We start from the raw sequence: 24685 nt of genomic DNA, 5'->3' as shown, positions 1-24685 counted from the left end.
GGAATTGGAGACCGTGCTGGTAAAATACCTCTGAGGAGGAGCTGGCTTCCACAGGAGCCAGCCTGCAGGCCAGACTTTGTCAGTCAGGCCTGTTTTCATGTGGTCTTTGCAGAGTGTACGAAGGGCAAGGTTGACCTAGTATTTCTGTTCGATGGCTCGATGAGCTTGGAGAAAAATGACTTTGAAAAAGTCTTGGACTTCATGAAGGATGTGATAAGGAAACTCAGCAACACCTCCTACCAGGTACGTCCACACATCAGGATCCTTAGTTGCAGACCCGAGATGCCTACCTGCCGGGCACTCGGGAGGCAGAGGCAGGCAGATCTCTGTTGAGTTCCAGGCCAGTCTGGTCTACAGAGCTACACAGAGAAAGCCTGTCTCAGTAAACAAAATAAAGTAAATATCCCAAGATACCCACCTGACCTGGCTTATGCCATCAGTGGGAAGTGTATTGTGAGGTGTGTGTCCAGAACGCACAGGCATGATTGTGCCTATATCTCTGGCAGCATGAAGAACCAGTGGTCAAAGCTGCCCAGTTCTCTGTGGCAGTTCTTTTGTGCTTGTCTCCATCTTTCCTCTCTGTTTACTGTGTAGACAGGCTCCAGTCTCTCCTTAGACTTCCTGGCCTGTTGCAAACTCCTAAATCTACAAGATAAAGTTCCAAAAGAGCACTTTAAACTTCCTCCCACCTTAGTGCTCCTGCCAAGTCCTGGTTCTAAAGAGATTCTGGCTGACCCAGCTGTGTCTGGCAGAGCTAACTGTCTAGTTAGGGGCTTCACAGACATGGCTACTGGGCACTGTCCATCCTGGTGAGGTAGGTGGGTCCAGAGACCAGGAACCCAGTGCTCATCTCTAGGTAAGAAAGCAGGGGTTTCTTTAATTTCGTTTCTACATCTGTTTATATTTATCTTAAGTTATCAGAATGATTTTGGGGCAGGGATGTGGAGTTGGGTTTCTCAGGGTCTGTGTAAGAGGCAGATGGCTGAGTGCCGATGCTTGCCCACCAATGGCGGCCCTGGGCTCCAGAGACTCTATAACGTTTCTTCCTTTCTTTCCCAGTTTGCTGCTGTTCAGTTTTCCTCATCGTACAAAACAGAATTCACTTTCTTGGATTACGCTAAACAGAAGGATCCTGACGCTCTGTTCCGTAACGTCAGACACATGCGTTTACTGACCAACACCTTTGGTGCCATCAACTATGTGGTGTAAGTTCCCTTGGAGGAAAGACACATCTGTGTCTCCTCATCAGTTCTATGGGACCCAGCTCTTCCAGCAGTGTAATGCAGGAAGTCCATGGGCAGGTGCAGGGTGTGGCAGTTTATCGTATAAATTCAAGTGAAGAGAAGCATGTGGTTAACCCATGCCTTAATTGTAGCCTGGGGAGGCTTCTGCAGGAGGATTCCAGGTTTTATGGGTTGGAGGCTAGCCTAGGCTACATAGTAAGACCTTGTCCAAATAAACAAATAAAAAAAATCAGGGGACTGGAAACATGGCCCAGCTGTTAAAAGATTTGTCTTGCAATACCAAAGACCAGAATTTGGATCCCAACACCCACATAATAAGCCAAGTGCCCAGTGCATACTTGTAACCCCAGTTTAGACAGAGACAGAGACAGAAGGATCAGCAGGGAGCTTACTGGTTTCCAGTCTAGCTAAGAACACATGAGCCCTGGGTTCAAGGAGAGATCCTGCTACAAAAAAAATACAGAAAATGATAGAGGAAGACACAGTAGGTCTTCTTATGGCCACCACACAAGTGCACAAGCACACACACATCAATCTTTAGAACAATTCCCTCAAGCATACCTTGGGCCAGGCGTAAGGGTGCCTCCTTGCAATCCTAGCTGCTCAGGAGACCGAAACAAAGATCACTGAGCCCAGGAGTTCAGACAATATAGTGAGACCCCCATCTCCAAAAACTAAACAGAAGTCAGGTGTGGTGTTACATGCTTTTAATCCCAGCACCCAGGAGACAGAGGCAGGAGGATCTCTTTGAGTTTGAAAACAGCTGGTCTACACAGGGAGTTCCAGGACAACCAGGGCCCTGTAGAGAGTCCCTGTCTCAAAAAAACAAACCAACCAAACAAGCAAACAAAAAAGTAAAACAGGGGCTATGTGCATTCGGTCACAGGAGTTCAGACGCCTGGATTCCACGCGTAGATCTGAGGTAGCGGCACTTGTCTGTAACGCCAGCACTGGGGTGGTCAGATGTTGAGAGACAGAATAACCTCCCGGAGGTTGCAGGGCCAGCTAGCCTGACGACATGGGCATCAGCAAACAAGAAAGGTCCGCCTCAAACAGGATGGGAGCCGAGGACCCGCACCAAGGCTGTCATCTGACCACACGTGTGCCATGGCATGTGCATAGCCTCACACATCGGAGTCTCCTCACTATGGGAAGGGGTGTTTACTTGTTTATTTATTTAAGACAGAGTCCTGCTATGTAGTCTTCACTGGCTTGGTAGTTACTAAGCAGCCCAGGTTTGCTTCAAACTTACGGCAATCCTCCTGCCTCAGCCTGCCTCGCGCTGGGATGACAGGCATACCCACCTTGTCTATCTTTGGAAGGGGTTTTGTTAGGGGAAGAGGTTCCCACAGGGTGGACAAGACATTCTAAAAGGTGCTGATTATGATAGAAAAAAAGGTGGCTATGGAAATGTGTGTCATAAACACTTTGACCTCTGACTGTCCTGGGTAGCACTCTGTGACTGAGTTAGACCTTTGCCAGCTTTTTCTGCACAAGACCAGAGAATAAATCCTGTCGTGTTCTGTCTGTAGGTGGCATCTGTTGCATATTCTTCACTGTTTGACTTTATATCCTTTCAGGATTAAAAAAAAGTTGTTCTTAGGTAGTAGCCTGGGGACAGTCTGGCTGCTGCAGGCGGAGGGCTGTATGTCAGGCTCTAGGCACTAGGCATCCATGTCCCTAGTGAACGAAGCTTCTGTCCTCTGGGAGCTTAACATTTCACTAGGAGTGAGAAATGTAATAAACACGATAAATAAGCAAGTTTTTAATGCATTAGATGTATGCACTATACAGAAACGTAAAGCAAAGCTGCATAGGAACATCAGAGAAGGAACTTTGGCAGAGAACAGCAATTTGAGACAGGCTTTCTTTCATATAGCCCCATGCTGGCCTCAAGCTCACTGTGCAGACAAGGCTGGCTTTGAACTCCTGATCTTCCTGCCTCACACTCTCGCAAGTGCTGGGATTACAGGTGTGTACCACTACACCCAGCTAGAGATGCGTCCTGTTGATATGAGCCTGAGCCACACAAGCCCACAGGAAGCGTTCCTTCACTGTCACAAACATATCTGAGCCCACGAACTGATAAAGAGAAAGGTTTCTTGCATCCACAGTTTTGGCAGCTTCTGGGTGTGCTGTGGGGATTGGAACCCAGGGCCTCCTAGTGCAGACAAGCATGCTACCACTAAGTTCCCACCCTTGACTCAGTTTTGGAAGCTTCAGTCCGTGGTCATCCAGGTTCTACTGCTTTGGGCCATGGCAGAACATCATGGCAGGAGGGCTTGGCAGGAAGAAACTGCTAAGCTAATGGCTCAGACATCAAGGAGGGAAAGAGGAAGGAGTCAGGGTCCTGTTATCCCCTTCAATGGCTTCAAGAGCTCACTGAGTTCCACTTCCTAAAAGTTCCTCCAGCTGCCAATAGTGCCACTCAGGAGACCAAGCCCCGGGGAGGACACTTAAGAGCCAACTTCAGCAAATTTGGAATATTCAATAAGAACCAAATGTGGTGGCACATGCCTCTAATGTCAGCACTCAGGAGGCAGAGAGAGGATTGCTGCAAGCTCCAAGACAGTCTGGGCTACATAGGGAGTTCCAGGTCAGCCTGGGCTACATAGGGAGTTCCAGGTCAGCTAGATCTTACATAGTGAAACTCTGTCTCAAAAAGAGTGTCGGAGAAACAGCTCAGTGGTTCAGAACATGTATTGCTTTTGGAGAGGACCAAATTTAGTTCCCAGCACCCACACTGGGCCAGCTTGGGACTCCAGCTCCAGGAGATCTAACACCCTTTTCTGGCCTCTGGAGGCACCTGCACTCAGGTGCACATGCCCCCACACAGACACATATGAATACACATAATTAAACTAAAACTAAAAAGTGTGAAGGAAGAACCGGGAACTAGGCTGTCTCTGTGGCTGGAGAGAATAAAGAGGAGGAGACATGGCAGCAGGTGTGGTCAGTGGCGCGGTGGTGGCCATTCAGACGAGTGACGACTCAGTCTGTAGCGAGGTCTTGGCGTCCCCAGAATAAGGCATCAGAAGTTTTAAGCAGAGAAGCAGTGGTCTGATATATGTTCATTTGTGTTTGTCTTTGGAGATATAGTCTCACACGCTTGTAGCCCAAGCTGGCTCCTAACACACAGTCCTCCTGCCTTGACCTCCCAAGTCCTGGGATCAAAGGCATATATATACCATGGTACCCAAATCCGATTTATATTCTTAAAGAGATTGTTCTTGGGCTGAGTGTTGTGGCACATGCCAGCACTCTAGAGTGGAGGCAGGTGGATTTCTGGGAGCTTGAGGCCAGTCTAGTCTACATAATGAGTTCTAGACCAGCCAGGGCTACAGAGTAGTGAGACCCTTTCTCAAATATAGATAAATAAAAAAGAAAGAAGATGATTTTTCTGCTGTAGCAGAGCCAGATGTGGTGGGAAGGAAGAAGTGGCTGACAGATTGCTTGCTTAGAAAAAGTGACTCCAAATTTGTTGGTGGCGCACGCCTTTAATCCCAGCACTTGGGAGGCAGAGGCAGGCTGATCTCTGTGAGTTTGAGGCCAGCCTGGTCTACAAGAGCTAGTTCCAGGACAGCCTCCAAAGCCACAGAGAAACCCTGTCTCGAAAAACCAAAAAAAAAAAGAAAAAAAAGAAAAAGTGACTCCAAATTTCTCTGGCCACAGAGTCCTTTTCCCTACTGGAATTTCATATAGACAAACATCTATAGCTCACGAAATTGTGGTTGTCATGTGATCAGAATGGAGGGTAGGCAAAACCCAGAGTCACCCCTCCTCAAACTTCCCCATGGCTACACATGAACTCTGGGACACATTACCCAGAATAGAGTGAAGCCCGCCAATCCAGAAAGAGAGCTTGTCTAAAGGGTGGCGTCTGGGTCAGGAGAACACTTGAAGGCTTAGAAAACCTGCTTGGTAGATTGGGGAAAGGCTTCTGCTTGGTTGCCTGGGCAATGATTCTGTGAGCAGTGGGGGAGCCGGGGGTGAGGCCTTGGGCTCTGCTTTGAGAGAAATCGCACATTCCCCTTTCTTGGACACAGGACAAACGTGTTCAAAGAAGAGTCTGGTGCCCGGCCAGATGCTACCAAAGTGCTAGTCATCATCACAGACGGTGAGGCTACTGACACTGGAGACATCAATGCAGCCCAGGACATTACCCGCTACATCATCGGGGTACGGTCCCCAGGCCCATGTGGTCTCCTCTCTTCATCTGAGCTCCAGGCCCCCTCGTCACTGTGCCTAAGTCTTCTGGCTGATTTGGGGGTGCTGCAGCTCTCCATGTGGCCCCCTCGTCACTGTGCCTACGTCTTCTGGCTGTTTGGGGGTGCTGCAGCTCTCCATGTGGCCCCCTCGTCACTGTGCCTACATCTTCTGGCTGATTTGGGGTGCTGCAGCTCTCCATGTGGCCCCCTCGTCACTGTGCCTACGTCTTCTGGCTGATTTGGGGTGCTCCAGCTCTCCCTCTCCTCCCTCACAGGTTGGACGGAATTTTAAGTCCACACAAGAACAGGAGAGTCTTCACATATTTGCCTCCAAACCCACAAAGGAATTTGTCAAGATTCTGGACACATTTGAGAAGCTTAAGGGCCTATTTGATGACCTGCAGAGGAGGATTTACATAATTGAGGGTGAGTTCCAGACCCTGGCAGCTGGTGGGGAGGAGGGGCTGGAGAGGTGGCTCACCCCAGCACTGCTGATTGTGGCCCCCACATGACGTAAGATGGGCAACCTGGCAGGAGCCAGGGGGCGGAGCCCACAGACACTCGTTCCTGACCTAGAATAAGAGGTTTTGGATGATGTCAGCAGAGGACTGAACATGGGGACCTTTCTCCAGGCAGTCAAGTGTGCTTGCAGGAACTAGGGTCCACAGGGAAGTGCCCTGTGCCGGGACACAGCCTTAGTGCCCAACTCAGGAAGACACACTGTGTGCATAGGGCGGGACCAGGTAGACTTGGTTAAGGATCTTTGCTTGCTTCTTACTTGCTGTGTGACCTCAGACAGAGCTCTTCCTTCTCTGTTCACTTTTTCTGTTTAAAAACAAAACAAAACCCAAAAACTAATACCTGAGTTCCCTTAGTACTGCCTGTATGCACGTAGGCTTGGGGCCTACACTGTGTAGTCAGACCCTTGAGAAACACTGATCCTATAACATTCAAGTTTATGCATTCTGCCTTGTCCCAAGGTCAAGGTTGTAATATTGTGCCTCTATTTTTTTTTTTTGAGACAGGGTTTCTCTGTAGCTTTGGAGCCTATCCTGGAATTCACTCTGTAGAGCAGGCTGGCCACAAACTCGCCTCCCGAGTGCTGGGATTGAAGGCGTGCGCCACCAACGCCCAGCAGTGTTGTGTCTGTTTGCTGTTCCCACAGATGTCTCCCTTCTCATTGTCCCTTTGATCTACTTTGTCCCCCAGGCACAAACGTACAAGACCTGACATCCTTTAACATGGAACTCTCCTCCAGTGGGATCAGCGCAGACCTCAGCAAGGTGCCCAGCGATGAGGCGATGAGATGGGGTGCCGTCGGCTCCCTGATTCAGAATGACACTCAGCCTTTTCCTCTCCTTCCCTGAGCAGGGCCATGCAGTTGTGGGAGCAGTTGGAGCCAAGGACTGGGCTGGGGGCTTTTTGGATCTGACTGAAGACTTGCAGGATGCCACATTTGTTGGGAACGAACCACTAACCTCAGATATGAGAGCAGGCTATCTGGGTGAGCACCTTGCTTTTCTGCTGTTTTATTCTGGTTGGAAAGGCCAGAGACTAGCTCAGACTAGCTTTCAAAATAACAGTGGAAACTAGCTTACTTCTTTCCTTCTTTCCTTCCTTCCTTCCTTCCTTTGTTCCTTCCTTCCTTCTTCCTTTGTTTCCTTTTTGAGAGAGAAGAAGATTTGAAACAGGGTCTGATCTAGTTCAAGGTGACCTGGAACTCACTGCAAGCCTATTATTTTAGCTTCCCAAGTGCTAGATTACAGGTGTGAATATTTTTGTGAGACAAACTGTTATGGACTCTAGGATAGATTGTATGTGAATGCCACAGGGCATGTGTGGAGCTCAGAGGACAACTCGCAAGAGTTGGTTCTTCTTTCTGCCGTGCGTGTCTTGGCAATGGGTCATGAGCTTTGGTGGCAGCAGCCTTTACCTGCTGAGCCATCTCATCAGCCCAGTTTTATTTAATTTCAAGAGTTCTTTCCAGCTAGGCACGATGATGGCATAGGCCTGTGACTTCGGGAGGCCGAGGCAAGAAGACTGTGAGTTCAGAAGCCCTCGTGGCCCAAACAGAGATTATCTGAAAAAGAATGCGGGGGTTGGGGGAAACTGGGGAGAGAACTTGAAGATTAACAGTGCTTGTTACTCATGCTGAGGACCATAGTTCAGTCCCCAGCATCTGCATTGGGAAACTCATACCACCTGTAACTCCAGCTCCAGGAACCTTGATACCTTCTGACCTCTAGGGTGCAGGTGCAAGCTCTCTCTCAGGCCCAGCTGAGGCCTCACTCTGCACAGCTCCAGGCTAGTTCACCAGAGGAGCTCCCCCAGGCTGCCCCAGGGCCTCACCCTGACACCCTTCCCTTGGCTCTGTGCATGGGCTTCCTCTCTCTAGCTGCTCTTCTGATGTCCGCTCTCACTCACTAGCGGGATGCTAAGCACTTATGTTTCTGGTCTTATCTGATTCTCAGAACCGCTTCCACGCGGCTCCTTTTTTTTTTTTTAAGATTATAAACAGATTAAGAGTCTTGGAGGGATTTTCACCAGGTCACACAGTGAGGAAGTATAGGCCTGGGCTTTACACCTGTCCCTGATTCCCAGGGCATCCTCTGGGCTCCAGCTTCATGAACATACTCACTGGTCAGGGAGGACATTCAGTCTCCTCCTTTCCTGTGCTTTTCTTATTTTCAGTTGTTCTAAAAAGAACCAGACTCCTTTTTAAAAATTAATTATTTTATTTTATGTGCATTGGTGCTTTGCCATGGGTGTGAGGTCCCCTTGAACTGGAGTTAGACAGTTGTGAGCTGCCATGTGGATGCTGAGAATTGAACCTGGGTCCTCTGGGAAGAGCAGTCAGTGCTCTTAATCACTGAACCATCATCTCTCCAGCCTATTTGATAGACTCTTGAACTGTATTTACTGCTTTGTTTTTGGGGGGTGACAAAGTTTCCTGCCTGGAACTCATTGTGTAGACCAGGCTGGCCTCCAAACTCAAAGATATACCTGTCTCTGCCTCCCAAGTGCTGGGGTTAAAGTGCCCAGCTCCATATTTACTTTTGTTTATTTATTGTGGCAACACCCAGGGCAGCAGCTGGGGGCATGTGCCCTCTATTTCTTGCTGAACCTTATCAAGGTTTGATCTGGGCCCCAGCAGTGGCTTAGAGGGCTTCACAGCCTGCTTGATCTGGCCTTGTCCACAGTGCACAGGCGCTTGCTGTCCTCGCCAGAGTGGCCAGGGGAACTGGGTGACAGTGCTTCTCCTGGGGTGCTCTTCTGCCTCCACAGCCACGGTAGTTTGGGTCACCAGAAAGTGGGTGACACGTGGTCACGTTTGGATGGCTGTGGATGTCATTCAGCAATGCTTGTGGTCTCAGGGTGAGAGGGGATGGGGATTTCTTTTTTACTTTTACTGCCATCTTGGTGAAAAGATTTTTGTTTTTGAGACATTTCAAGGCATCTATATTTTTATGGTATGTGTATGGTTTTGTCTACATGTATGTCTGTGTACTTTTTGCATGTAGTGCTCTTGAAGACCAGAGGAGGGCATCATATACTCTGGTACTGTGAACCACCATAGATACTCGTTCTCAAACCTGGATCCTCTGCAGAAAAGCAGCCAGTGATCTTAACTGCTGAGCCAGCTCTCCGGCCCTAAAAAGGGTTTTGAAGTAACATGTTTAAGAATGGCTGTTTCTCACACATCCTTCCCACCCTTTCCTTTTGGTGTGAGTAGACCGGCTGATGTGGAACTTGCAGATTCCTGCCTAGAGAGTCGATTACAAGTGTGTACCAGCACATCAACTTTGCCAGGGTTTCTCTGTGTAGCCATGGCTGTCCTAGAACTTACATTGTAGACCAGGCTGGCCTCGAACTCAGAAATCCAACTGCTTCTAGCTCCCAACTGCCGGATTTAAAGGTGGGCGCCACCATGCCCAGCTCTTTGCCTTCTGAGAATAGTTTGTGAGTGAGTCTCTTATTTTGTTGCTATGACAAACATCCCTGACGAGGCAACGCATGGAGGGAGGGACTATTTTTGCCTCACAGTTTAGGAAGGGACGCAGTACACTGGTCGGAAAGGCACGGTGGCAGGGGTTTGAGGTGGCTTGTCACAATTCATCGCTGAAAAATAGAAAAATTATTACTTTTCCTTCAGTCCCGGGCCTCAGCATGAAATGGTACCACCTGCATCTGGCTGGGCTTTCCCTTCTTGGCTAAACCTTGTGGGAAGGGTGGGAAAAACGACTTCAGTGACCTAGAGCACTGACTGCTCTTACAGAGGACTGGGGTTTGATTCCCAATACCCACATGGTAGCCCACAACCACCTGTTACACCAGTTTCAAGGGATCTGACACCCTCCTCTGATCTCCATGGTTGCTAAGTGTACACATGGGGCATTGTGTATCTGCAGGTAAAATACTCACATATATGAAATAAAGTAAATTGTGCACAGCAGACACGGTGTCCATCGGCACATGGCTGGCTGTTCCCTGGGTCAGGTTGTCCACAACTGAGAAGTTTGGGCGTGGTAAGGCTGTTCAGTGCATAGGGCTGCCTCTCTTAGGGAAAAGGTCTTCCGGCTATTTCCATGTCTCTTGGTTATGAGCCCAATGTCCTGGGCTTCCTTTCTCCCAGCAACCTTCGTGCTTCTAACTCCAAGTCTCTCGCCTCTGTCTCACTAGGTTACACTGTGGCCTGGATGCCCTCCCGTGGCTCCATGTCACTACTGGCAGTGGGAGCCCCACGATACCAGCATGTGGGGCAAGTACTGCTCTTCCAAGTACCCAAAGCCGGAGGAAACTGGAGTCAGATCCAGAAAATAGAAGGGACTCAGGTGAGAGTGACAGGAAGGGCATCTGCCCGTGCAACATGAGGGATGAGTCCTATGCCCGGCAAACACTGCACTGTGTGGGGTGAATCGTGTTTGCTGCTTAGAACAGCTTTCTCCACTTTCTGCCTTAAGACACTGACCCTCCCGGGGCTCAACTCTTAATTCACATTAGCTCAAGGGTACAACCTAGACCTGATCCTGCATTTAAGATGGGAGAAGGTGGGCATGGTGCAGCTGAGGGGTTGGGGCTGGGGGAATCTGCACCTCCTGCTGGCCCTGTTGACTCTTGTCGGATGCCTTCCTGTCCCCACAGATTGGATCTTATTTTGGTGGGGAGCTATGTAGCATTGACTTGGATCACGATGGTGAGACAGAGCTGTTGCTGATTGGAGCACCCCTGTTCTATGGGGAGCAGAGAGGAGGCCGAGTGTTCATCTACCAGAAAAGAGAGGTGAGGACCAGGACTCCCACTGAGGCAGGCCAGGGGTGAGGCAGAGGCTCTGGTCTGGGTTATCCTGAAGGGCTCCTCCTTGGATATGCCAACCAAACCCCTAAACAACGAACAGCAGCTGACATGATAGTCTTTGGGGTCTATTGCACAAGGGAAGGTGCTAAGCATCTTAGCTGGGAAGGAGCATGCCACCTCCTGCACATGCCTCATTTCATTGTTTGATTGCCTCCTAAGCACTCAGAGCCTTACACTACAGATGTGAGCACAAGGCTAGGAATGCTGCTCCCTCACTTCCCAGAGCCACAAGGTCATGTAAACAGAAGCAAACTGGGCTGTCAGCCTGACAGTGGCATTGTGATGCTTTGGGGGGACTTGGCCACACCGTTTCTTTGGGCTCTTCAATGCATCGACCACAACGCCACATTCTGGGAGAGTTTGCTGAGATTAAGGGGATAACATACAATCCTTCTCCTTTCTTGAAGGTGTTCAGCATGGTCTCAGAGCTGCTGGGCAACCCTGGTTACCCACTTGGGCGGTTTGGTGCTGCCATCACTGCCCTGACAGACATCAATGGGGATGGGCTGACAGACGTGGCCGTGGGAGCCCCTCTGGAGGAGCAGGGGGCTGTGTATATCTTCAATGGGCAGCCTGGAGGACTCAGTCCCCAACCAAGCCAGGTAAGGAACCCCGCCTGCCCATGCATGTGCCTTGAAGCCTCCAAGCTCATGGCCCAGGCTGATCCTTGACTTCGGTTCCTGCACCTGGCCTCTCCCAGTTTAGCACCCATTTCTCTCTTGCTCCCTCATAGAGAATACAAGGAACCCAGGTGTCCCCAGGAATCCAGTGGTTTGGACGCTCCATCCATGGGGTGAAGGACCTTGGAGGGGACAGGCTGGCAGATGTAGTTGTAGGAGCTGAGGGCCGGGTGATTGTGCTGAGGTAAGATGGGCTTCCTGAGTCGTCCTTATCAGGGTGGCTCTCTTCCTTCCTGAAGCTGGGGACACTGCACTGCGATGCTCGGGGGCTCGGGGGCCAGCCCTCCTTCACGGTTTCCATGTCTTACCCCAGGCTCAGCAGTCGCTACTCAAAGACAGAGAAGAGGTTTGAACCCAAGTCTCTCTGGTCCTAAAAGCATTATATGATGTTAAATTCTGCTGCCTTGGGTTTTTGGAACCAAAGTTTCTCCATGTTTGAAGTGCTGGTGACATTTCCTGCTTTGTTAGCCACATGGCACAGGGAATAGATATCACATAGTATGCCTTTAAAAGTTATGTTCATTTGTGTGTGTGCGTGTGTGTGTCTGTGTGTGTGTCTATGTGTGTGTGTGTGTGTATGTGTGTGTGTATGTGTGTGTGTGTCTATGTGTGTGTGTGTGTCTATGTGTGTGTGTGTCTATGTATGTGTGTGTCTATGTGTGTGTGTGTCTATGTGTGTGTGTGTCTATGTGTGTGTGTGTGTATCTATGTGTGTGTGTGTCTATGTGTGTGTGTGTCTATGTGTGTGTGTGTGTCTATGTGTGTGTGTGTCTATGTGTGTGTGTGTGTCTATGTGTGTGTGTGTGTCTATGTGTGTGTGTGTGTCTATGTGTGTGTGTGTGTCTATGTGTGTGTGTGTCTATGTGTGTGTGTGTCTATGTGTGTGTGTGTCTATGTGTGTGTGTGTCTATGTGTGTGTGTGTCTATGTGTGTGTGTGTGTATCTATGTGTGTGTGTGTCTATGTGTGTGTGTGTGTCTATGTGTGTGTGTGTGTGTGTGTGTGCTCTCAGGCACATGCCACACTACATGTGAGGATCAGAACGCAACTCTTGGAAATCAGTTCTCTCCTTCCACCCTGTGGGTCCCAGGATCAAACTCATGCTGTCAGGCTTGGAAGCAAACTCCTCTACCCTGACACTGAGTCCTCTTGCCGGCCCCCTTTTGCCTTGTGGCAGTGCTGGGGATGGAAACCAGAGCCTTGTGCAGGCTGGGACGCATTCTATCACTGCACCCCACCCTTAGCCTGCTCACCAAGACTTTTCTGTTTTGTTTTTTATTTGGGGGATTTTGTTTAGGGTCACGTTGGAGTACAGGCTGGCTTAGAGCTTAGTATGGTAGCCCAGGCTGTCCTTGGAGTCAAGGTCTTGGTGCCTCTACCTCTCTCTGCCAGGATCATGGAGATGTACCACCATGCTCAGCACCTGCCATATCTTGAACACTGGGTCAGACATTGTGCCCCTAGTGTGTGTGTGAGGATATGTATAATGAAAACATAAAGCTGGACTGTTGGCTACAAGGAGAGCAGGCTCCTGGGAGACAGTAGCAGAGACAGCCTGTTGCAGATCCGGGCCTCTCTGGGGGTTGGTGTTGGAGCTGAGAACTGAAAATTGAAAATGTGTAGGCTGTGAGAAGCCTAGGCTAAGAGCTTTCTAGAAATCCCAGCATGTGCCAAGGCCATAAGGAAGTAGAAGGCTGACAGGAAAGAGGGGAAGTGTGGCTAGAATGTGGTTGTCCCAAGGGACACTGTGGTAGGAAACAAGGCTGTTGAGACAGGCAATAAACACATCATGGGTAATAAAAAGCTTGAAATGTATTCTGAACATTATATAGCATGACCTGGTCTACATAGTGATTTCCAGGGCAACCAGGGCCTACATAGTAAGACCTTATATCTGCCTGCCTGCCTGCCTGCCTGCCTGCCATATGGCAATGGGCACAGTCTCTAAGTCCATTTCTTAATACCATAAAACCCAGCATAGAACCTACCACTGTATCATGTGGGTATCTCTCTCTCTCTTTCTCTCTTTCTCCCTGTCGCCCTCTTAGGATCTCACTAGCCTAGGTTGTGGTCTTTGTCTCATGCTTAAGAGTGCTTATAGGTGTGCCACTCTGATTCCTCTTGTTCTCTCTCTATCTCTCCAAACAGCATTTATTTATTTATTATTTATTCATTTATTTGTGCATGTGGGTGTGCATATAGGGAGTCAGAGGACAATTGATGGGGGTCAGGTTTCTCTTTCCACCGTGTAGCTTCTCTAGACTGAACCCTGGTGATCAAGCTTGGGAGCAAGTGCCTTTACCTGCTGAACCACACCGTTGACAGCCTTCTTGAAAATCATGTTTATCGAGCTGTTTGTGGTGACGCACTCCTTCAATCCCAACACTTGCGAGGCAGAAGCAGGTGGATCTTTGTTGAGTTCAATTTCAGCCTGGTCTACAGAGCAGTTTCCAGGCCAGTCAAGAATATGTAGTGAAACCTTATCTCAAAAACAAGAAGTTATGTTTGTTTATTTATGTATGTATTGTGTGTGCATGTGCCTGTGGGAGCGTGTGCTCACACTCACACGTGTGTGCTGTGCACAAATGTGGAAGTCAAAGCACAATTTGTAGCAGTCTGTTCTGTTTCTGCATGTGGGTCCTGTGAACCAAACTCTCGTCGCTAGTCTAGATGGTTAGCGCCTTTACCCCTACTAAGGCATCACCTCACTGCCTGGTTTCTCTTTTTTCAAGGATCATTTCTTTATGGAAAAGTGGGTCACAAGGCTAGTGAACTAGGAAAGCCATAGTTGTCGCTGCTGCTGTTATTGAGGGACGTTTGACAGTGACATGGCGAGGGAGTCCTCTGTCCTCTGCTGGACAGAGCTCCCAAATGTGTGCCACAGGCCCAGTGGGATGTGCTTCAGGGAGAGACGCTCGGTTTTCTGCTCTGCAGCTCGAGGCCAGTAGTGGACGTTGTCACTGAGATGTCCTTCTCCCCAAACGAAATCCCGGTGCAGGAGGTGGAGTGCTCCTTCTCAGGCAGCCCGGAGCAGAAGGGAGGAGTCACACTCAAGGTGTGCCTCCAGATCCTGCCTCTCACACCTCAGTTTCAGGGTCAGTGCCGTCCCCCTGCTCCCAGAAGAGCCCCCAATGTCGGGAGGACCCCCCATCATTCAATTCTTGCCTTCCTCCGTGCCTAGGTCACCTGCATGTCAACCTTAGCTACACTCTGCAGCTGGATGGCCATCGGTCGAGGAGCCGAGGTCTGTTCCCAGGAGGGAGCCATGAGCTCAGTGGGAACACATCTGTCACCCCAGATAAGTCCTGCATGGACTTCTCGTTTCACTTCCCGGTAAGGGAGCTGGTGCCGGCGTTCTGGGAAGGGCTGAGAGCAGTGAGAAGCAATGAGGGCACAGGCTTGGCTCTGTCAGCATACAGCTGTGACAGGCGACGCTGACTGCTTTATTTTGCTTTTGTTTTTCCAGACAGGGTTTCTCTGTGAAGTCCTGGCTGTCCTGGAACTCGCTCTGTAGACCAGGCTAGCCTCACTCACAGAGATCCATCTGCCTCTGCCTACTGAGTGCTGAGATAAAAGGTGTGAGCCACCACACCCAACCCCCTCCCCAATTAATTAGTTAGTTAATTAATTTTCAAAGGTTTACTTGTGTGCTATATACGTGTCTATGAGGGCTCTACCTGCATGTGCACCTGCCCGTCAGAAGAAGCATCAGCTCCCTCACAGATGGTTGCCAACCACTGTGCAGGTGCTGGGACCTGAACCCAGGACCTCTTGAAGTAACAACCCCTGACCCGTCTCACCAGCCCTTGGCCCCATTTTATTTTAATATGATTTTGGACAGTTGCTGAAATGTCTAGATGGAGTTTGCTTGTGTTAGGTTCCTTCTCTGGGGTGTCAAACATACAGAACCAGACCATTGCCCAGGCACTAGCACCCACCCTGGACAATTATCCACTCACAGTCTCAGTTTGCCCCCAACTAGTACTGTGTCCCTCTGACCCTCCCACCCCACCCTTTTAACTCTGGAAACCTAAGACATAAATTTGCCAGAGAAGACATCCATATGACACAGGAGCCCTTGGCTCTGTTCCTGTCAGTTCTAGGTCTGAAGACAATCGCATCAGTTTTTAGAGCTCTTTCCCTCATTATGAATAGGGAATGATTGTGCTCACCTCTTAAGATCTGTAGGCTCCTTAGGCATAGTTCAAATTGAGAGCCTAACTACACTGTTATGGTCACTAGTAATGACAAAAGATAGATCTGATCTCTGTAGTCAAAGGAGGAATAGCCTAATTATTCTGGAATAGTCTTCCATGAAATTTGATAGTGGCCGGGCGTTGGTGGCACACGCCTTTAATCCCAGCACTCGGGAGGCAGAGGCAGGCGGATCTCTGTGAGTTCGAGGCCAGCCTGGTCTACAAGAGCTAGTTCCAGGATAGCCTCCAAAGCCACAGAGAAACCCTGTCTCGAAAAACCAAAAAAAAAAAAAAAAAAAAAAAAAAAAGAAATTTGATAGTGGCTGTTTAGAATAGATATATACATAATAAATATTATTAAATAAATGTATGTATATAATAACATTTGTATATCATATGTGTATTATATAGATGTACATGTATAATATACATGGGTATTTTGCCTGCATGTATGTCTTTGTACCACTTGCATGCCTGGTGTCCAAGCAGGACATAAGGCATTGGATTTCCTAGGTTTGTGGGTGCTGGGAATGGAACCAGATTCCTCTGGAAGAGCAGTCAGTGCTCTTAACCAATAAGCCACCTTTCAGCTCCCTAAAACAATCTTGAAAAATTGTTTGAAAAAGGTCTTGCTTTGTAGCTCAGGCTGGCATGGAGTACTATGTAATCCTCCTGCCTCAGCCTCTTAAGTCCCAGCATGAACCACCATGTCTGGACCAACTTAACAATGGTGTCTTAGTTACTTTTCTGTTGCTATGAAGAGACACCATGGCCAAGCTATTTATAGAACAAAGATTTTGTTGGAGCTAGCTTACAATTTCAGAGGGTGAGTCCATGACCATCACAGCACGGAGCATGGCAGCAGGCAGGCAGGCATGGCAGGCAGGCATGTTGCCAGAGTAGCTGCCAGCTTACCTCTGATCTCTAAGCAAGAGGCAGAGAAAGGTAAGTGGGAATGACATGGGCTTTTGAAACCTCAAAGCTCACCCACAGTGACACTCCTCCTCCAACAAAGCCACACCTCTTAACCCTTCCCAAACAGTTCCATCAGCTGGAGACCAAGTGTACAAACACATGAGCCTATGGGGACATTCTCATTCAAACCACCACAGATGGTTCAAGTGCCTCCATTACAATCCTGTGGAAAACTGTGGGACTGATTAGTGATGTCTGGCAATGAGGAATGAAAGCTTGTACTGGGAAACACATTATAAATGCCTGATACATAATAAATGTGTTTAGTGCATTCATGTGTGTACAGTGGGAAATGATGAGGTCTTAACGCGTAACTGATAGAATGTTACCACTGGTCAAGTACAGACGAGGCACGCTCTCACTTGGTCTGAATTGTGGTTTTGATTAGATTCATCATGCTGCTGTGTCCTCACCCTCAGGTCTGCATTCAAGACCTCATTTCTCCTATCAATGTCTCTCTGAATTTCTCTCTTTTGGAGGAAGAAGGAACACCGAGGGACCGAAAGATGGTAAGACTGATGGAGGGATGGATGTTTTAAAGGGAAGGCTGGAAAATCTATGTAGCAACAGTAAAGTGAATATGTGTTACTTAAGCAAGAAGGGAATTCATGAGTCTGCACTTAAAACCGCGTTGGAAAGAAGGCAAGCCAGTGTTCAGTGAACCTGTTCCAGGTCCTGCTAGGCATCAGCCCTAACCACGTTACTCTCCAGCACTGTCTAACATACACTCCAGGGAGAGCTTCAGAAGGGTTAGCTTTGGACCAGCCCTGTCCCTTGATGTTACAATGACAGGGCACCTTAATTAGCTTTCTCTCCCTTGGGTATCCAATTCAAACTGGGGTCTATAAAACTAGTGGGGAAAGCTTCTATTGTAATTCCCAAGATCAGACACTGCCTACGCAGGGCCAGAAGCATGACGTCCTCTTTTGAAACACTTGACATTTGGCTGGCGGTTGGGCTGGTGAGAGGCAACAGGGTCTGGGGGAAGAAGGTGGCCTGGGAGCCCGATTGTGAATCTTCCTGGCAAAGCCTCAGTGGGTTCTCGCCCCACCGTCTCCTCTTAGTGGGGCTCTTCCAGAGCCAGAGGAGGCCTGTGTGGTGGCCATCAAAGTCTTTCTGTGCCTATGGCACCATGCGAGGGGTGCATCCCCACCCCGCCCCCATGCTGGGATTTGGAGGTGAGGGCAGAGTGCTTACAATGAAACAAACACGGTGTACCGGCTGCCCGACCGCAAAGCTAACTGAGGCCCTCTCTGTGCTGTGCCACCTCTGGGCACCCATCTTGTTGTGGTCCATGAGTGTGACCCTGTCCTGGAGGAGCTCACAGCCTGCTGCCAGAGAGGCCATGGCGACAACCCTCTTCAATGGCGCTGCTGTGGAATCATGGGCCAGGCCGCAGTAATGTATGCCAGAGATCTGAGGGGGTAAGGCAAATCTGCCCATAGAGGTGACCCAGAGGTCCCCAAGCGTGCAGAAAGATACAATGTGGTATAGGCAAAAGACACTGGAGACTGCGGGGTGAAAGGCACAAAGGGGGAGATGAGGCAGATAGAGTTAGGAACCAGCTAAGAGCATTGTGGAAACATGAAAGAATTTCTATGTGGGAAAATGGAATGCTATATATTCATGAGCTGAATTCTTCTCGTAGTTATTAATTTTATATGCATGCGTGTTTTGCCTGTATGCATGTATTTGCACTACATATGTGCCCATGAAGGTCAGAAGTGGGCACATATCCCCTGAAACTAGAGCTTTGAGCTACCATTTACAAGGGTGTTGGGAACTAATCCGGGTCCTCTGGAAGAGTGGTCAGTGCTCCTAACTGCTGGGTTATCTCTCCAGCTCCTCTTGGGTGGTTTGAATGCCAGTGTCAGAAATCCAACTAAAACTTGATGTAAGCAAGATGGGGCGTTGATCAAACCAGACTAAAGCACAGGCCTTACTTCATGTGTATCTGTATCCAGACACCTGGACAAAGGCACCGAGAGTCTTTCTCTCTCCCTCTCTTTTCTTTCCTCCCCGCTCCCTGCTTCATATAGCCCAGACTGGCCTGGGGCTTGCTATGATGCCTGGGTCTTCTTCCAACTCCTGGTTTACCTGCTTCCATCTCCCAAACCTGATTGCAGGCATGTGGCCGGTTGCCCAGCTTAGGGAGCTCTCTTCATGTTGTGTGTAGCTCATTGCCTTGTACTCTGTCAGATGTCTGCCAACCAAGTTAAAGAGAGACCAGACCATTGTTGTCACCTCGTCACACTCACACCCCTGACCCAATGCCAGGGACTCGGCCTGGATGGTGTTCATACCCGAAATGTATGGAGACAACCAAAGGCCTGTAGGGCAGGACCAGACACATGGGAAAGCGGAAAGACATTGCTACTGTCACGTGGACGTTTAAGCAGCCAGTCCCAGCACTGATGTGGGTTGCACTGCCACAGCACAAACCTAGAAGCAGGGAGGATGTAGAGGTGGTGGGTCCCACCAGGCAATAGCCAGGCACTCTGGGAATGTGGAGGAGGAGATCCATTAAAGACACTCTCTAGAGCAGGATTCCCAGGAGCTTGAGATGCACAGAGACGCAAAAGACAGAGACCATTTGTCCTTAGGATATGGTAGATGATGGTACCCTGAAGCCCTAGAGAGAGCACAGTTCTGTCAGGAAGGAGGACTAGAGAGTTCAGCCTTAGCATGTGTGGGACCTAGGCCTCTGAATCATACAAGAAGTGACTAGATCTGTTCTAGGCCAAGATACCTCCTAGGCCTACTCAACTTCAAATAATAGAGGTCTACATTAAAACTGGCTTTTTGCCTGTTTGACTTTTGTTTGTTTGGAGACATTCCCTCTTTCCATCTCATTTTGTAACCCAGGTTGGCCTGGAATGCTTAATAACCCTGCCTGCTACTTCAACTTCCTAATTGCTAGGGTTATAGGCGTGAGCCATCACACCCAGCTAAGCATGATGGGAAAAAACCCTCTTCTATTACATAGTGTGTGTGTGTGTGTGTGTGTGTGCGCGCGCGTGTGTGTGTGTGTGTGTGCGTGTGCGTGTGTGTGCGTGTGTGTGTGTGTGTGTGTGTGAAGTCTTTCTATTGTACAAGGCAGGTTTGGCTCTTGTACTTCTAAATCAGGAGTCAACAAACTATTTGCAAAGACCAAAAACACTTTTGCTTTTAGGGCTGTGTGGTTTCTGTGGTGGTGGCATCTTGTGTTCCAAGATGCCTGAGCTATGGTTACCTCATTTGTGTACCTGACCAACGAGGACAGAGCAGTATACATAGCTTCCCTTGAAGAATATTTCCTAAAAAATCTATATGACACTACTACTGACATTCTAGGGATGGTAATTTGGTCATATGATCACATTCAGCTTCAAGAAAGGCTAAGAAAAGTAGAGACTTCCTGGGCAGTGGTGGTGCAGGCCTTTTAAACCCAGCACTCAGAGGGCAGAGGCAGGGGGATCTCTGAGTTAGAAGCCAGCCTGGTCTAAAGAGTGAGTTCCAGGACAGCCAGGGCTACACAGAGAAACCCTCCCTGTGTGTGGTGGGGGAGTGGGGGGTAAGAGACTGACATCCCTGGAAAGCTGCTCTTTTCTGAAGGGACATGGAGGAGCAGTGGATCTGGGGGAGAGGGGAAGTGTGGCGGGGCTGAGGAGAGGAGGGAGGGAAGGCTGCAGTCGGGATGTATTGTACAAGGGAATAAACAGAAAGAAAAAAAAGGAAAGAAAAAAGTGGAGGTTGTTCTTAAGGCAAGAGGTGAAGAGCCCTGTTCAGGGACTGCCAACTGCCTCTAAAGAAAATCCAGCACATCAGAAGGGTGCTTGAGGTCACTGTCAACATCAGGACGCTTTCCTGGAGAATGTCATAAGTTCTGAGTTTTACAAAATGAGTAGATTAGGCAGAGACGTCAGGACGGGATGGGATGTGTGAGTGGTGTACGCTTTACAGTCAAGGGATGGACCTCGCTTCTCTCAGAAAAACAACTGAGGAGTTCAAGGCCCTGACACCCACTTGGCTCATGGTTCCGTAGGCAGTGGGCGCCTCTGTGATGCTGAGGTGGGTGTGGAGCAGCCAGCAGAGTCCACAAGGACTCTATCCACATAAAGTCAGGAGGCTGGAGTCCTCCAGATCCAACTTTGATAATCTCTGAAGTTCTCCCAGGTTTCTATCACCTTTAGAATATAATACCAGTGCCCCAGCATTGCCCACAAGGCTCAGTGGAACCTGGACTCTTCTCTGTCTTCTTGCTCCTTCTAAAGCACTGTGCTCCAGCTAGTCCTGCTCCTGGGAGACCCGACCGCCTCTCTTGCCTCAGGCAGGGCCTTTGTAGCCTCTGAATTTTCTTCTCCATTTCCTGGATGCTTCTGCTGCTGCTTCTCCTTCTCCCTGTTCTTCTTCTAGTGTACTAGCTAACTCTCTGTTCTGATAACAAGTATTTGAGAGAAAATCAGTTTATAAAGAAGAAAGGTTCATTTGGGCTCGTGGCCTCAGAGGTTACAGTCCATGATCATCAGTTGCCACTGGCAGGCAGGTGAGGTCAGACGCTCAACAGCCAGGAGCTCCTGCCAAGGGTGAAAATGCAGTCTGCTTTGTCCTAGTGCAGACAAAGGGGGGGAGAGGCACCCCAAGCCCCATCCTCCTACCGTGGAGCTGTGGTTGGAGAAGGACCATGCACCTGGCTGTGGGTGTGGCTGTGGGTTTAGGAAGACCACACTCATTCCAGCTGAGCCCCAAGCCCCTCTTGTCCCATCACAAGACCTGCTCACTCACCTGAGTACTGTCTTCACGTCTCCATGCTCAACAGGGCAGGGACACGCAGCCCATCCTGAGGCCTTCAGTACACGCAGTGACTAAGGAGGTAAGAGGGAGGAGAGGCAGACGCAGGGCCTGGGGTCCCTGTCCAGCTGTGCCTGAGCCTTCTTCCGGGCCCTGTCCTGGCCTTCCAGATCCCGTTTGAGAAGAACTGTGGCGAGGACAAGAGGTGTGAGGCAGACATGGTCCTGTCGTCCGCTGCCAGGTCTGTAAGCCTTTGTCCCTTGACCCCTTCTTCAATGCAGCTCCATCTTCCCAAGGCAGCTGCGAAGAATGCTGAGGCAGTGTCCAAAGACCCTTCACAAATGGGCTGTGTCCGCGAGGATGAGAACCTCCCTCTGGGTCTCACCTTCCTTCTCTGAGAAAGGCAGCTGTTAGCAGAGCTTGGCCAGGGATTAGGCAGTGTTAGGGCACTGAGCCTAGGCGTAGGAGGGAGCTGACGTCTGTGGTTGGCCAGCTCCCTCAGCTCCCAGGTCCTCACCTAATGCTGTCTCCTGCCATCTTGGCGCCCATGACTTTTTTCTTTCACCTCCCAATCCCCCAGATCCAGAGTCCTGCGTCTGACTTCCTCCGCCAGCCTTGCTGTGGAGTGGACGCTGAGCAACTCGGGAGAGGATGCTTACTGGGTACAGCTGGACTTGAGTTTCCCTCCGGGACTCTCCTTCCGAAAAGTGGAGATGCTCAAGGTGAGCCCCAGGGTGCCACCTGCAAGTAGTTTCCCGCACTGGCTCCTGTTCCCGTATGAGCTTTGGGTAGCCTAGATGGCCAGAGTAGGTGGGACGGCAGCTAATGTGTACAGCTCTGAGGGTCATGTCTGCATTCCCAGCCTGAGCTGAGGCATAAGCTCTTTGGGCCTCGGAGTCTGTTTTTAGTGCCAAAAAATGAGGCTGGGAAAATGGAATAGGGCTCAGTCAGTAGGTAAAGGATTTGTCTTGTACACATGAAGACCTGAGTCTGGTCCCCATGTAAAAAGCTCACACATGAGTGCACCCTCATACATTGACATACTTAGAAAAAAATGAAAAAGGACTGGAGAGAAGGCTTGGCAGTTAGGAGTACTGAATGCTCTTCTAAAGGACCCAGGGTTAGTTCCCAGCACCCACATGGTAGCTCACAACTGCTGTAACGCCCAATTCCTGGGGTTCTGTTTCCTCCTCTGACTTTGATGGGCTCCTGTGTGCATGTGCTGGGCGGGCACACACACACACACACACACACTCACACACACACATACACATGCAGGCCCGCGGGCACACACACACATACACGCACTCACACGAACTCAACTACACACTCATACATATAAAACAAATAAGTATGTATATGTTTTGTTTTCTTGAGACAGGCACTCAAATGTAACCCTGGCTGGCCTGGAACTCACTACGTAGAACGGGTTGGCCTTGAGCTCACAGAGATCCACCTGTCTCTGCTTCCCAAGTGCTGGGATTGAGGGTATAAGTCATCATGCTCAGCTAAAATAATGCCTTCTAAAAAGTATGCCAGGCATTGGCGGCACACACCTTTAGTCCCAGTACTTGGGAGGCAGAGGCAGGTGGATCTGTGTGAGCTCAAGGTCAGCCTGGTCTACAGAGCGAGTTCCAGCCAGGACAGGCTCCAAAGCAATACAGAGAAACCCAAAAACCAAAAATAAATAAATAAATAAATAAGAAGGAGGAAAGGAAGAGAAAGAAGTGTATGAAAGAGGCTCTGGGGTGATGTCTTTAGCACACTTGGTAGCATAAACATAAAGTTGCGTCCCCAGGAGATGGCTGAAGTCCCTTTGAGAAGTGTCCTCCATTGTGTTGAATAGGACTTTTAGTGTGCCTGCCTAGCAGGCATGAAGCCCTGCGTTCCTTCCAGCACCGAATACAACTGGGAAGGGTGGTGCCTGCCTGCACTCCTAGTATTGAGGAGATGGAGACAGAGATGGGAGGTCCTGGGGGTATGTGAGAAGGTCAAGTCTGGGATACTGAGACTCACAGAGATCCTCCTGCCTCTGCGTCCTGAGTGCTGGGATTAAAGGTGTACCTCATCACTGCCTGGCTTACTTTTAGCTTTGTGTGTGTGGTGAATATATATAAGTTTTAGAATTCTAACCATTCCTAGGCATACAGCTCACTGACGTTGAGTCTAGTCACATTGTCATACAACTATCTTTCCAGAACACTTATGTCATCTCAAGCCTGTTGAACATGAGGTGTCATTCCCTGTTCTTGGTCTCATGCCAACTTCTCATATACTATTCTGTGAATTTAAATATTGATTACATGTAGCAGTGGACTCACAACATGTGCATAGCTGGCTTATTTCACTCTACATGGTTTGTTTTGTTTAATATTGTATCCCAATGTTGCCCAGGTTGGACTCAGACTTTTGGGTTCAGGCAATCCACCTGCCTCAGCCTCTTGGGTAGCAGCAACGGAAGACATGCACTGTTAGGTTCAGTTATGCCTTTGTCTTTGCCTCCTCTGGGCCTTCCCGTCTGAGTATGTGTCGTGGCAGAACACAGTCCCGCAAGCTACAAGCCCTGAGAGTTAGTGGCCTCTGGGGGGACCCTGGACCTTGTTCACAAAATGTTTCCTCATCCTCAGCCACACAGCAGAGTTCCTGTGAGCTGCCAGGAGCTGGCTGACGAGTCGAGCCTCCTGACTAAGACACTGGCCTGCAATGTCAGCTCTCCCATCTTCAAAGCAGGCTGGAAGGTGGGTGTTGGGTGGCCGCCCCCAGGGCCTGAGCTGGCAAACAGGGAGGAGATCTTGGTTCTGGGGAGGGAGCAGGTAGTTGGCCGGAAGGGTCTATCCTGTCACAAGAGAGCAGTATCCAGAGCTGTTTTGCATCCCTGAGCCTGGCTGTGGGATGAGACAGCCCGGAGACTGGGCTAATCCCTTTTGTGGCCTCGCACACCTCACTCAGCCCCCAGAGCTTCGATCTCCTCGTCTATGCAGTGGGGATGAGACTTACCCAGTGCCAAAGACACAGGAAGTACACACCCCACAGTCACTGTAGGGCTGGAAACCCAGCTGGAGCCCTGAGACACTCAGGTTACCCCGAGACACCTCCGTCTTCTCTCACCTGTTTCCCCACCAGGTCAGCCTCCAGGTGATGTTTAACACGCTGCTCAACAGCTCCTGGGGAGATTTGGTTGAGCTGAATGGCACTGTGCACTGGTAAGCAGGCCCATCCACATGCGGGGCTGGAGTTAGGTGGCCAGGAAGCCCAGCC

General features: G+C 49.6%; 1 protein-coding gene across 2 annotated transcripts in view; it reads left to right on the top strand.

The window, feature by feature from the left end:
• Positions 1-24685, top strand: part of Itgal (integrin subunit alpha L) — a 36921-nt gene that overhangs the window by 4496 nt on the left and 7740 nt on the right. For both annotated transcript variants that reach the window (XM_040753969.1, XM_005064364.4), the window contains exons 6-23: positions 113-243; positions 1060-1205; positions 5291-5423; positions 5728-5878; positions 6662-6735; positions 6824-6956; positions 10133-10284; positions 10595-10732; positions 11215-11409; positions 11541-11671; positions 14421-14581; positions 14668-14819; positions 17077-17166; positions 21456-21509; positions 21598-21668; positions 22008-22149; positions 24055-24165; positions 24551-24630. In XM_040753969.1, coding sequence (XP_040609903.1) covers positions 113-243; positions 1060-1205; positions 5291-5423; positions 5728-5878; positions 6662-6735; positions 6824-6956; positions 10133-10284; positions 10595-10732; positions 11215-11409; positions 11541-11671; positions 14421-14581; positions 14668-14819; positions 17077-17166; positions 21456-21509; positions 21598-21668; positions 22008-22149; positions 24055-24165; positions 24551-24630 — 2245 coding nt within the window. The remainder of the gene's footprint in view (positions 1-112; positions 244-1059; positions 1206-5290; positions 5424-5727; positions 5879-6661; positions 6736-6823; positions 6957-10132; positions 10285-10594; positions 10733-11214; positions 11410-11540; positions 11672-14420; positions 14582-14667; positions 14820-17076; positions 17167-21455; positions 21510-21597; positions 21669-22007; positions 22150-24054; positions 24166-24550; positions 24631-24685) is intronic.

Source organism: Mesocricetus auratus, unplaced genomic scaffold, assembly GCF_017639785.1.
Source record: "Mesocricetus auratus isolate SY011 unplaced genomic scaffold, BCM_Maur_2.0 Super-Scaffold_4256, whole genome shotgun sequence".
In the NCBI taxonomy this organism is placed as follows: domain Eukaryota; kingdom Metazoa; phylum Chordata; class Mammalia; order Rodentia; family Cricetidae; genus Mesocricetus; species Mesocricetus auratus.
The sequence above is the reverse complement of the archived record's forward strand: the minus strand, read 5'-3'. Positions and strand labels throughout refer to the sequence as shown.